Here is a 14,912-nt window from a genome sequence, read left to right as displayed (position 1 = left end):
GTCAGGTGCAGTGGCTCACGCCTGTAATCCCAACACTTTGGGAGGCCGAGGTGAGTGGATCACCTGAGGTCAGGAGTTCGAGACTGACCTGGCCAACCCGTCTCTATTTAAAACTACAAAAACTAGCCAGACTTGTGGTGGATGCCTCTAATCCCAGCTACTCAGCAAGCTGAGGCAGGAGAATTGCTTGAATCCGGAAGGCAGAGGTTGCAGTGAGCGGAGATCGCGTCATTGCACTCCAGCCGGGGTGTCAAGAGCCAAACTGCATCTCAAAAAACAAAAAAAATAAAAAAAATTAAAAAAAGAAAGGAAATGCAGCTTCATTGCTTCTTATTTAACAACAGGGTTCAAACAACCAGGTGCTAAAATTGTGCACTGTGAGGTAGTCAACTTAATGGATTGCTAGAAATTGTTTTAATTAGCAACACAATTGGAAGAATTAAATGCTTATAAAAGCCCAGGATTCTTGAAAAGTTGATTCTCATCCTGAACAAAGCAATAGGTGACAGCAGAAGAAAAAGAGAAGAAGTCAGCCAGCCGGTTCCTTCAACATCCAAAAACAGAAGTCAGCCAGCTGGTTCCTTCAGCATCTGAGAAGGCAGAACTGTGGCCACTGGCAAGCTCCATCGTCCAAAACCAGAAACTCTAATCGCAGCCCCATTCATTTCTCAGCCAAGAGTCCTGGACCCACCTCACCCCTCACCTGGCCCATTCTGGGCCTTCTCCCCGTTCCCAGCCCTTATCCCCAGGAAAACCGTCCCCAGAGTCCTCAACTGAGCCAGAGGGGTCCCTACCCTTGTGGGTGACAGGTTGGAAGGTGAGAGAAGGGGGTGGGGAAATAACATTCACTGGGAACCCACTGTGTCCCAGGCATTTGATATTTAAAGCTCGTGGCAATCCCCAAACAATCAGAGAATCCCATTGCCTTCAGCAGTGAAATTTTGTTTTACTGCTCTGCCAACTACTGACCTACCTACAACTTACTAGGCCTGTGGTCAGTAAGGAATTGGCCCATAGTTCCATGCTCAGTGAGGGCCTCAGCTAGGATCTGAACTCCAAAGCCACGTTCTAGTACCAGGCTGCCTCCCACATGGAAGGCCTGTGTGCTGGGCAGCCCCAGCTGCTTGTGTGGGATGTACATTGCCAAGGAAGAGGTTTTATACACAGTGATCAAATTTTCTATTACTCTTGATATATAGTAGTATGTCGGGTAGAGTGGGTTCAGCAGGTTTTGGTCTGACAGCTGCCTGTCCACTCTCCTGCCTACATGCTCACACACCTGCCTCGAAGCCTCGTAACCCCAGACCCCTAACCGTGACCCTAACCCTACATGCATCAGCATGTAGGCCACACTCCCGCCCAGGTACTCAGGCACCTGCCTCGCCTCCCCATGGCCCATGCATTCATTGTGGGGTGGGAAGGGCCAGGAAGGTAAAGGACCCGGGGGAAGCTCTAGGGGATGTCCAGATTTATAGCTGAGAAGTAGAGAGAGGAGCAACAGGGGGAGCCAAGAGATCAGAGTGCAAAGAGGACAAAACCTGAGAGGTGTCAGAAGGTAACAGAAGCCAAGGAGGGGCTGGGCATGGTGGCTCATGCCTATCATCCTAGCACTTTGGGAGGCCGAGGCAGGTGGATCACTTGAGGTCAAGAGTTCAAGACCAGCCTGGGCAGCATGGCGAAACCCTGTCTCTACTAAAAATACAAAAATTAGCCGGGTGTGGTGGCAGGTGCCTGTAGTCCCAGCTACTTGGGAGGCTGAGGCACAAAAATCACTTGAACCCAGGAGGCGGAGGTTGCAGTGAGCTGAGATCACACCACTGCACTCCAGCCTGGGCGACAGAGCAAGGCATCATCTCAAAATAAAAAAAAAGAAGAAGCCAAGAGGGGAGGAAGGGTGTTTAGGAAAAACGACTTCCAAAAATGTTCAGCTGCTGCAGAGAAGTGCAGGAAAACCTCTCCCACCACCTTGCTTTCTCCTCCATAACCAGCCACACGACTCACAGTCTAAGTATCCACCACACCCATCAATGAGACGGGACCTGAATGTGCCTCATTCGGAGCTGGGCACCCAGTAGGAGCTCAGTGAGCGTTAGTAATGGTCGCAGAGTGGTAAAAACAGATATAGGAGCAAATTATCCAAATTATCTCATTTTAAAACCAGCTCTGAAGATCCATCATTTAAATGTCTCTTCAAAAAAAAAACACCTAAGCAATCCAGGTGGCTTTTATGTTCATGTTCCTCCCAAAAGATAGATTTATTTGTTGTTTTCTATGTCATTAGTCTTTAGGAAAGAAGATGCTCAGTCCTGATGTAAGCTGATTTTAACACTGTATTTATCTTGGAGGCCCCCTAATTAGAGAATCCCATTGCCTTCAGCAGTGAAATTTTGTTTTTCTGCTCTGCCAACTACTGACCTACCTACAAGCTGAACCTTTTATTAATAAAGCAGATACCCACAAGTCAAATAATATTTCTGGAGTATAAAATTTTTCTGACCAAAAAAAAAAAATCTCATGTTCTTAGCCTGGTAAAGTTTCGAACTGCTTAGAATAGAATGAAATTGCACGTCACCTGCTCCCCTTTGGACTAAAGGTTCTGCCAATGTTTTCTTCTTTTCTTCTTTGGCATAATAAACAGAATCCTGTGTTTTGGGGGATATGCCATCATAGTGATAAGGCTCTTTTCCTTTGGAATCCACCTACAGGACAAAGGAAGAAGAGAAAATCCATTAGGAACACTGGGATACAAGGAGTCCGATCAGGTTCTCTGAGTGTGGTCAGGAAAACACGGGCTCCTCGGAGAAACAGGAGGAGGAAACTCAGGCACCTCCAAGAAGCCTCACTTCAAATGCAGCCTCTTCTACTCTATGACTTGCACTCCTCTCCGAAAAGCAGCAAAAATAATTCTCTCCCTCCCTCCCAGTGCCTTGGCAGGCAGAGAAGGTTCATCCACTTCCCAACTGTAGGTGGCCTTCCTAAAACCTGACAAAATAAGGGCTTGCTTTAGAGGAACAAGCAAGTCAAAGGAGGTGCCTCTGGTTTTTTTGGAGACACTCTTTAAAGCCTAATGAAAACTGCTATTCAACAAGCATCACGAAGCCATTCCTGCTGGAACCTCTGAGCAGGATGAGAGTAGCTATGATGAAAATTAGCCTTGTGGTGGTTTACTTTGGGGTTGCAATGAAGGAGGACTCACATGTTTTTTAATCTATAAACAATAACAACAAAGCACAACTAGAACACAAAGCAAGATGACATGCAGATATCTGCTCCTCAAATTAGGACGTGGTCACATCCTGATGAACATGTCCTAAGGTGAAAGTATCTACGTGGAAAATGCATTGAATACACCCAGCCCACTGAACAACATGGCGCAGCCCTACCCTAAACGTGCTCGGACACTTACACTGGCCTGGAGGCGGGAAAAGTCATCTGGCACCGCTGTCCACCGCAGAGGGCACGTGGCTGACAGGGAGCTGGGGCCGTCACTGCCCAGCATTCCGAGTATCCTCCGGCTTTCTACTGAACGCCTGAGGCTTGTGCACCATCATACAGTCAAAAATCCTAAGTCGAACTAAGTCAGAACTGCCTGTAATTCCCTTAGCACCATTCCAATTCTATCTTTATAATACAAATATCCCATAAACTATCTTTATAATACAAAATGTCTTTTTTAGGTTTTCTTTTTTTGATCTTTTCTCAAGTATTTGGAAGTGAATGCAGGCTGAAGTATATAAATAGGTATTTCTCCCAAGCTCTCTCTGTCACTTCAGAAATGTCAAACTAAGAACACCTACCTTGTACCATTAATATATTGTATGTGATGCAAACTACCAGGTTTTTGATCTTTGTGGAAATGAAGGTATGAAAATAGCCCTCCAACTTTATACATGCAACCACACAAAATGTTTCTACCTATTTTAAGGAGTTTTCCTATGAGCTGAAATCATGTTCTTAAGGAGAAGAAATGAGATCTTAGCAGAACTGGTCATGGAAACAGAAAACGGTATATGGTACCTGTATTTTGTCTGGGGGTTGGAATTCTGAAAATCTAGCTGATTCTTTTTAGCATCACTGAACTCTGGTTGTTGAGACACATTTTCCATAACTTTGGCCTCTAAGATAAAGACAGTGTGTGTGTGTACGTGTCTGTGTGTGTCCTATTATCTCTGGAATAGCACTCAAAGGACAACGACAAGAACACAGGACCCACCCTCGTAATGAGGGCACAGAAGAAACTGTGACACAGAACACGCAGCAAACAAGAACCGCCCGCGGTGTGACCCAGCTCCCACCACCCTGGGGCACTGCAATGAGACACATCGCAGAGCCTCCACCCGGACCTGGAAAGTCGCCCAAAACGAAAGTAACTTTGGATGCAGCAGGATGACTGGGCACACAGGGGGCACCATGTCATTACACCAATTTATTTCTCATCTCATACCTTATCCAAGCACACTCAGGAAATGTGAGTTTTTGCAAATACGTTATTTCTGTGAAACTGGGAGCAGCACAGGTGCAGCCTCCTGTCAAGTCTTAGCTCAAACTGTCCCTCTGCCCTGTCACTCCCAAGAGGGGTGCCCTGTCCTTTCCCTCTCCCTTCACACTTTAACCACAGCAATATATGTAATCCCTAGACCATTTATTGATGATGTTTGTTGTGTTTTTGTTTCATCAGCAGAAGGTTAGAAGCCACCCAAGGGCAAGGATGTCAGTTTGTTTCTCCATTAATGAATTCCCAGAGCCTAGAACCATGCCTGGCACATAGCAGATGCTCAGTAAGTATTTGTTAACTGAACAGGTGAATAATCCTAGCACACCTGATCACTCCCCACCGTTCAAACCCTTAAGGAGGTAGGCACGGCCTTGGGAAGACATCCAAACTCCTTAACCTAGCACAGTGGCATTCATGCTCCAAGACCTACCTGCCTTCCTAGTCCAAGCCATCCCTCCCTGCACCATACCTGTGCCCCCACAGCTCCCTTCCACCTGGAATTCCCTTCCTCACCTTCTTAGGACGGCTCATCCTCCAAACCCCAGCTCAAGCCTTACCTCAACGGTCTCTTTGATGTGTTCCTATGACACCCTGACATAACTAACCACAGCGCTAAACCAAGAGTCAGCTCTCAATATGTGCATGTGTTCAATTCAGCAAGCATACAACAGTTGCTCAGTAAATCTCTGCTAATTTAATGAACTGAGCAGGAGGATGGAAAGAAAGTAGGGAAAGAAGAGGTTGAAAGAGTTGAAAATCTGACATTTCTTGAGACAAGAAAAGGCAGGGCATTGACAGACACAGATTCTTCAGGCCAATATCTATATTAAGTACATATTTTTTCTGAACTATTTGGGAGAAGGTGTCTTACATCATGCACCTTTGCCTCTTGGTACTTTAGTCCTTAATACTGAAGACATGTGATCTATTTAATACTTCAGGGTGTATTTCCTCACAACAGAAACATCATCTCTCACATAATCACAGACAATTGCCAAATTCAGGATATTCATCTGATATAGTATTTTCATCTATTCTACCATCCATATTCCACTTTTGTAATTGTCCCAAAAATGTGCTTTATAGCATTTTTCACTCAAGAAAAGATCGGTTCAGGATTCACACCACATTTAGATGTCAGACCTCCTGAGTCTCCTTTCACCTGGAACAGCTCCTCAGACTGTCTTTCATGACCTTGGCATCTTTGAAGAATACAGGCCTGTCTTGCATTGTTTTATAGAAAGATCTAGAGTTGGCCATGTGTTAGTCCATTTTCATACTGCTATGAAGAAATACCTGAGACTGGGTAATTTATGAAGAAAAAGAGGTTTAATGGACTCACAGTTCCACAGGTAGGGGAGGCCTCACAATCATGGCACACCTTCTCCACAAAGCAGTGCCCTGTCCTTTCCAGCTAATGCCATCTGCAGGACATACAAATATGCCCTTCCCTCTCAAACTTCCCTGCCCTAAACTTTGGTCCAAACCTGAGGCTGTCCTAGTCAACCTTCAGAATAAAGCTTGTTGATGAACCTCATTTAAGTGGAAGATCTTGACTTCTTAAACAGCATAAATTACAATATGAGTTGGAAAACTCACTGAAAGAAAGCAACAAAATTTTAATTCCATGGAAAAGGGAAAACATAATCTAACCCCAAACACTACATGAGGACCTTACACACTGAATCACACTCAATCCTAGTATTGCACTTACTTTTCTTAATTTTGCTCAGTTTAGACTGGTTTTTCAACGCTGAGTCTCAAAGCAGTTCACAATACTTGGGTCTGAGGACAGCAGAGACTACATCTTCCTAGTTGCATATGATAGAGGTAAGTGACGAGAACTGATGAAGTCGATGCCTCCTCTGGTAACATTACAATTCTAATTTAGTCTGCTCATGTGAACTACCACGCTAATAGACTAAACATCTGCAAAGGTTGAAATAAAGCAGGATTCAAATTTTATTCCAGTTTTCTCGTATCTGAGCAGCAGCATCCTCAACAGTCACTGAGCTCTGGTGGGTGAATTCATTCATTACCCCAGTAATCACCTACTGAGTGTCTACAAGGTATTCAGCTGGAAAATACATGGCTAAAGAGCATGGTTCTACCCCAGAGAGCGCAGAAGAGAGAAACGCACAGGCACGGTTCTACCCCAGAGAGCGCAGGAGAGAGAAACGCACAGGCACAGTTCTACCCCGAAGAGCACAGTAGAGAGAAATACACAGGTAGCACCAAGCACAAGTGCCTCACTTGGTTTTCTGTCCAGCCCAAAGAGCAGAGTCCATTCTAAAGGGTGGGCTGTGAAGGATGCTGGAGTGAGCCCAAAAATGGCTTTACAGAGAAAATGGTGCTTACAGTCAGACAATGGGAACAGTCAACAGCAGGACATATATTCCAGGGAGAGAAGAAAACAGATAACAGTAAAGCACTGTGAGACTAGAGACCCCGCACAGCAGTGGTGGGACTACAGCCACCTTCGCAGGTGCTCTTGCATTGACGACACAGAGCTGGACGTGGAAACGAAAGCCTGGGTATGAGCCAGGGTTGAGGGCAAGGAGCCTTCCGTTACGGTGCTAATTAAATTTCCCTTTTAGAAAAATCCGTGACCATTCCAGGAGCCTGGCCGGCAGCGGGCCCTCCTGAGCTGGGTGACATCCCGAGCCGCGCTCACCAGCGCTGGGTCGCGGGACCGCCACATCAGCTGTGTGGTCTCAGGTCCCTCCAAGGTGCGACAGAATAGAGACCGTGCCTGCCCCCCGGGGCTGTGCTGGGGACCACAACACTTCAGAGAGCGAGGGATCGCAGAGCCAGGCTGGCAGTTGGCCAGTGCTCATCCAAACGCCAGAATGAACCTCTGTGAGTGAGTGGAGCAGGTGAGACTTGACTCCGGACACACTGGCAGTGGTTGGGCATCAATGGTGGTCCAGGGAGGGGTGTGGAGGGGCTGTCTCAGGTGAATGAGTGGGTAGTGTGCAGACGTAACCCGAGCACTCAAGGTCCACGTCCCCTCAAGATGAAGTCTAAACTCTTGCCACCCTCCCCCAGCACTCAGCCCTTCACCCAGGCCCAGCCTGCCTCCCCATCCCCGTCCCAGGCAGCCTCACACACGCTTGCTGTTCCCCAGCTTGTCAGTTCCCCCAAAGCCCTACTCTCTCCAAAACAGCTGCCTCCTCTCAGCCACCTGGAGATCTCTCCTACACATCCTCCAAGACCCAACTCAAAGGTCGTCTTGTTCCCACACTGATACAATTTGGATGTCTGTCCCCGCTCAAATCTCATATTGAATTGTGATCTCCATCCTTGGAGGTGGGGCCTGGTGGGAGGGATTTGGGCTATGGGGGTGGACCCCTTATAGCTTGATGTTGTCCTCACAGCAGTGAGTAAGTTCTCACAAGATTAGGTTAAGCATGTGGTACCTTCCCCCCGCCCCCGACTCTGTCTTGCTCCTGCGTTTGCCATGTGAGACGCCTACTTCCCTTCACCTTCTGACATGACTGGAAGCTCCCTGAGACCTCCCCAGAAGCTAAGCAGATGCTATTCCCATGCTTCCTGCAGAACCGTCAGCCAATTAAATCTCTTTTCTTCATAAATTCCCCAATCTCAGATATTTCTTTATAGCAGTGTAAGAATGAATGAATACACACAGCTTCCTTCCCGAGCGGGACAAAGTTCACGGCACTCCAGATGGCTTTTGTCAGAACAACATGGATCTACAGCAGCACTTGGTTTAAAAAAAAAAAAAAAAAAGGATCAAGCAAGAAAACATGGATCAAGCAGGAATCCATGGCTTTCATAAGGAAGCACGAACCTCACATCTTACACCCACATTTCTCTCTGTCGTAAGTCTCAAGCCCTCCAAAATCAATGTGAGCTCTACTTACAAAGTGGACAAGTAGCGCTTCTCAACTTCATTCATCTTTCTCCCTATTGAAAATGTTTTCAGAAAACGAACCTGAGGCATGTTGGTTTTATTTCTCCATAGTGCTTTAAAGACTATTATTTTTCTCCAGAGCCTATGTCAATTAATCCAGCTATATTTTAATGCTATTGTAAGACATTGTCTAGCTCAGGCACACAAAAGGCAGACTCCCAGGGTAACTCGGGATGAGTCAGACAGTTTGTCTAATTGAAGGGCAGTAACAACCTATTTCAGAGTCAGTCCGTCCTCAGGTGGGAGATGACAGATGCTAACAGCAAAGAGTTCCCATGCAAATGTCCCAGCTCCATCCCAAGTGGGTCAAGGTCTTCTACCAATGAACCAGGCCTGCTTTGAACATTTATTAAAGTGGAAGACTTGCTAACATTGAACCTGGCTGTTGCATCCTTAGGCTGTTAAAAGATGACAACAATTGCAGCCTTGACTGTTGTGAGATATTGCTCCAGCCTTGACATTATTAGCCAGCAAATGTCAATTCCAAAGCACTCATTTCACAGTGAACTTTACTGTTCAGGCCAGGTTATTAAAGTGTGGGTCTCAGTCTGGTACTGCGCATGCCTCTGCAACTGTTTTCACACACACACACACGCACCTCTTTAATTTATATGCTTCATCTCCTTTTCATTACTGTTCACTACCAACGCTTGTGCTCTATGCCCAAGTGAGGATTTAATATTAATGTTCCGATTGCAGATGTGATATAAATACAATGCTTATTAACTATTTACTGATTTTTCACAGAAGCCTGCGCTATAAAATATTCATTTTAATATGTGAATGCAATTTTAAACATTTATTAAATTAGCATTTCTTCTTTGGAAGGCAATAGCTATTAAAATCACAGGAAATGCAGTTCCTGTAAAACTGAATGCTATATAATAAGAGTAGCTTCATTCAATTACTTTCATTGAACTAAAAGCTCCAGTTAATTGTGCCAGACAGGACACCGGCAGACTCATAATGACATATTTTCCAATGCTCAAATATTTGAATCAAGCAATAAGTGAACTGAACCAATAGAATAATGAAGGCTATTTTCAAAGTATATTTCAGATATGCTAATGAGTAAAACTGCTTTCATGATTTTTTTTGCCATTTTCTTGGGAAATGGGCTTTTTAAAATTTTACTTGAAGTTCTGGGACACATGTGCTGAACATGCAGTTTGTTACATGTATCGTGGTGGTTTGCTGCACCTATCAACACGTCATCTAGATTTTAAGCCCCACATGCATTAGGTATTTGCCCTAATGCTCTCCCTCCCCTTTCCCCCAACCCCCCAACAGGCCCCAGTGTGTGATGTTCCCCTCCCTATGCCCATGTGTTCTCATTGTTCAACTCCCACTTACGAGTGAGAACACGCGGTGTTTGGTTTTCTGTTCCTGTGTTAGTTTCCTGAGAATGAGGGTTTCCAGCTTCATCCACGTCCCTGCAAAGAACATGAACTCATTCTTTTTTATGACTGCATAGTATTCCATGGTGAACATGTCCACATTTTCTTTATTCAGTCTATCATTGATGGGCATTTGTGTCGGTTCCAAGTCTTTGCTATTGTAAATAGTGCTGCAATAAACATATATGTGCATGTGTCTTTATAGTAGAATGATTTTTAATCCTCTGGGTATATAGCCAGTAATGGGATTGCTGGGTCAACTGATAGGGAAATGGGCATTTTTAACAGTACAAATGCAAGTTCTTTTGCTAAATTAAGATAAACATCTTTTCTTCTATTCAAAATGGAAACTGAGAACCAAGAGGTGAAGAGCTGTGCTCTCACATCTTTCAAACATTCTGGACAGTGCACCTCCAACAGCTTAATTTAGAACTTCATGGTCTTGGAAGGAAGTCTGATGACAGAGATGCAAGAAAAGTAAAATAAGAGGGAAGAGAGGAGAGAGTCAGCTTTCCCCGAGACCCACAGAGGCGAGGTCCAGTCAAGCCACTCGAATGTTAGGTACAGCTGAGATTCCAAGTGCAGAGGTCAGAGGCCAGACGCCTGCTCTTAAAACACTACAGCTTTGCCTTGATGGCAGCAGTTAGTTTACTAAGGAAAAATGTCATCACGCGTAGACGAGGTGTCACCTACTTCATCAGACATCAGTTAGATGTGAAGGAGGCCCATCCTTCTGTTCCACGGAGAATCCACAGTGATAATCCCAGACAAACACGGAAGCAGATGTGTCCTCTGCTGGACATGCAAGGAATTCCACTTGACATCAAAAACACTTTTACGCATCGATATCACCTCTCATGCCTCCTTTCACTCTCATGTAACAAATATGCTCGTCAAGAGCAAAGCAACTTCTCACACAAACGTGCAACCCAAAGTCCTGTTTCTTCCTCCTGCGGACCTAATCCCGGCTCCTGAATGCACCATCCTCCCACCATCCCTGGAATCCTGAGGTCGGCCTTGACTTCTCCCACGTCCTCCACAGTCATCTCGAGGTGCCACATTACTGTCTGTTATTCTCCATCTCACTTCTTTGAATCAAGATTCCATGAATCATACTGAAAACACGTAGCTATTTTATGTACCACTGAGAAAGAAAGGAAGTACTATTTAAAGCATGTCCCCGTGCTTTAATTTCCTAGAAGTTCGATTTTCTACTTTCTGAAAAAGCCCTTCTAGGACCATTTAGACACCCATTTTTATGACATAGCATGCTTATACATAAAGAAAAATGAGAAAATAACAGAAACAAATCACCTGAATACCCTCCAAGATTTTACATCCAGAGCCTGACTCTTCTGAGCCACTTTTTGACTCCGAGTCAAAGGCACCAGTGCTTCTGCACACAGCGTGGGAAGGAGGCCCCGCCCTCATCTCTGAATTGCCCCCAGGCCGCTGGTACCTGAACTGCACATCCTGGTGCTGGTGCTTTCTGCCCTACAGAGTGGGAGGCAATCCTTTTGCACCACTCTCAGGAACACAATGCACATGAGTGTGGCTGGTTGCTGGCTGGCCACACAGCCCTTCCCTCTCAGGCTGCACACAGGTTTGCAAAGTGAACGGGCTCCTCTGTGCTCCTTTGTTGAGGGAGAACCTATTTCTCCCCCTGAAATCTAGGCTAGTTTGTGACATCCTGCTGGAAGATGAGAGGCCACATGGAAGAGAACCAAAATGCTCAACAACCAGCACTAGCTGCCAGATGTGTTGGTGAGGCCAGCTTGGACATCCCAATCTAGCGAAACGTCCGCTGAACCCAGCCTCATAAGCAACCAAGGTGAAACCAGCCCAAGACTTGTGCAGCCAACCCACAGGACTAAAAGAAATCACAAACCCTTGTTGCCTGAAGTCCCTGGGTTTGGGGGTGGCTTGTTACACCACGTAGTTCACTGACACTGGCAGCTGCAACTTTTTGTGTCAACCTCCCTGTCTCAGGTCCTACACAATAGCTGATTGTCACTCTGCAAGAATAGATGGAATTGAAGAAGAATATACTCAGTCGATAGCAAATTTACATCTTGATGTTCTACATTTAGGCCTTTCTGTGTATATAACTTTTTGTTTCAATTCTCATAGAAAAATCATTTTGAGGATATTTTACACCCAACATGTACAGAATCAACCCTGCACACAATTGAAGACACAAATGAGCAGCTACAGCCAAGTTTCTCCATGAGCAACCAGCACCTGCAACATGGCTGCCCAGAGGAGTCCTGAGACGCTGTCGACGTCAGATCCACCTGTTCCAGGGATGTCGGGATGTGCCAACGTGCCCTCCATAGAATCAATGATACACAGCATCTCTCAAGTCCCACTGCTCTGCTCTACCTGTCACCTCACTGGGAATGTCACAGTTGCTCAGGACTCGCCCCTCCCTGTCTACCTTGCTCCCTTTCCAGTACATACAATTTATTCCATCAGTAGTATTAAGTATCAAGTGGATATGGTCCATTTTACTCCCTTGCTGAAATCTGGATCCCTGTAAATAAAAATGTCTTCCTGGGGAGCCCAGCTCCCCTGACCCCCTACCTGCCCACTCTCACAATGCTTTCCCCCATAGGTATCAAGTGTTTCTTCCTGACTCCATTGGGCAGTGTTGATGGGGAGACATAGGCAGATGTGGAAGTTAAACAGCTTACAGGAGAAGCATCAATGATCTGTTGCAACTGTGGAGGTGGGGAGGTTGGTGCTGGTGGAATCTGGGGTGATTTAATTACCAGGATTTAATTTACTGAGCAGGAGAGCTGGATGAGGTCTGCTAGGGTTACTCTCATGCTTATCGACACTCTGCCTTCTCCAATCGTGGAAACTTACACTCCACTCATCTTTGTGTCTCTAGTGCTAGCGGAGTGCGCTTAGCAGGCTGCCAACACCTCACCACGGCCTCATGGATGACCAGATGAACCAACAAGTACCCCTTTCAGGCCTGATATCCTGTGGGTCACAAGTTCCAGGTCACATTTGTGATATGTTCATTGAAGAGTCAAGAAAGACTTTCTGCTTTGTATTCTAGATACTTGTTTTTCAGCTTGCAAATTTAAAAGAAAATCCAGCATCCAATTTTAAAGAAAGCTGATACTCGGATCGGCTGATGTCATTAGAATGTGCACACCACCAAGGGTCCCAACAGCCCCCCTTTTCCACAAGGCAATATCTTAATGAAACAGCACTCCTGTATTTTTTTAAATTTTGTACCTTCTTTTCCAAAAAGATGTTGTGGCACTTCACACAGAAAATAGATAAAAGAGGTTTAACAAGTTAGAAATGGAAAACCTGGGGCAAGCAAGTAAAGAAACAAAGACATTTATCATAAATGGCTAAGTTGCTGTGAATCATCATAAATTCTAGCCTCAGAGAAGTCCTGTGTGTGGAATTCCTTTCATTCTTAGAAACACACCCAGTCTTCAAAATGAGGCCAAAAAATTTAATACTGAGTTTTAAGATAACACATCTTTACAGCTGTAGACCTTTATATAAGGGACAATGAATAGAGTAAGGCATATCGTTTTTGTAATCTCAATGATCATCCTTCATTCATCCATCCAACAAACAGCTAATATTAAAATGTGTTTCTTAGAGAAAGAAAATCCAAAATAAATAAGGCTATCATTCAACTCAAGAAGCTACAAAAAATAACAAGAGTCAATTCAGAAGAAAAGCCTTGGCAATAAAAGCCAGAGAAGGACAACATGAGAAAGAAGTCAGACAGGCTAAGCTCACTCATGAGCAGACATGCAGAAATCTCCAATAAAATTTGGCAAAACATATTCAGAAAAACATTTTTTAAAACATCAGGCTTAATCAGTGAATGAAGTTGGATAAGGACCGTGGTCGTGAACTCGGCGTGAACACTCGGGTCAGCAGTGTCGTTATTTCCAGCAACACCACACTGCATTAGTGCAAGTGCAGAGGAAGTGCAGGTTGGGCTCACCCAGGGCTGGACACTTGCCAGGTGCACACAGTGGCTGACGGGTGAGAAAGTCAAATCTATTTGCAGAAGAGTGATTAAAAATGGCAATCATGAAATCTGAGCTGCAACAGCAGAAAAGCAAAGCCCAGGGCTACCTGTTAGTTTCTGGGAAAGAACAGATAAGGACAATACGGACCCTCAAAGCCAGCGTGTCACAGTAGGGAGGGGACTTCAGCCAATAAGCCAGGCAGACAGGCACTGGAAAGAGTACATGTTCAACAGCTTTGTCGAATAAATATTAATGTCAGAAGAACCACTAAAAGTCAGTTTTCGTAGGATGATCAGGGATAGAGGAGGATCACGTAAACAGTTACAAGGACTGGTAAGTCCCTCTAGGACCCAGCTTCTGCAAACCTTTCTAGTCCTAGATCCTGATACCTCCTTGTCATCCTTCCTCATGCTTTATGCTGCAACTTCAAACTGTGTGATCAGCACACACACACACACACACACACACACGCATCCATACACATAGGTACACAAGCATCCACAAACACAAATGTATCTACACACACACATGCATCCATATACACAGATGTAACCATATGAATACCCATGTATGCATCCATAGAAACATATGCCTCTGTACATGTGCATATGCATCCATACACACATGTGCATGTGAATACATACATACACACATATGTATTCATATGCACGTGTGCACACATATGCATCCATACACATGCATCCATGCATACACATATGTACACATATGCATCCATACACACACCTCCAAACATATATTTATACAACACATATGCATCCATACACACATCCATACAACATATGCATGCAACATATCCATACAACATATATGCATCCATACACACATCCACACACATATGCATCCATATGTACACACGCATGTAGTCATACACACACATGCATCTATACATACACATATGTAGTCATGCACACATGCACACATATGCATCCATACACATACACCTCTAAACATACATATTTATATACCAACACATATGCATCCATTAACACAGGCATACACACATATGCATCCATATGTACACACACGTCATGTGCACACACATATACGTCCCT

General features: G+C 44.8%; 1 protein-coding gene across 1 annotated transcript in view; it reads right to left on the bottom strand.

Moving 5' to 3' along the window:
- DCDC2C (doublecortin domain containing 2C) overlaps positions 1–14,912 on the bottom strand; it is an 88,025-nt gene that overhangs the window by 16,234 nt on the left and 56,879 nt on the right. Inside the window, exon 7 of the mRNA XM_007971589.3 lies at positions 2,573–2,699. Coding sequence (XP_007969780.1) covers positions 2,573–2,699 — 127 coding nt within the window. The remainder of the gene's footprint in view (positions 1–2,572; positions 2,700–14,912) is intronic.

This window comes from Chlorocebus sabaeus, chromosome 14, assembly GCF_047675955.1.
Source record: "Chlorocebus sabaeus isolate Y175 chromosome 14, mChlSab1.0.hap1, whole genome shotgun sequence".
In the NCBI taxonomy this organism is placed as follows: domain Eukaryota; kingdom Metazoa; phylum Chordata; class Mammalia; order Primates; family Cercopithecidae; genus Chlorocebus; species Chlorocebus sabaeus.
This window is presented reverse-complemented; position numbering and strand designations above follow the sequence as displayed.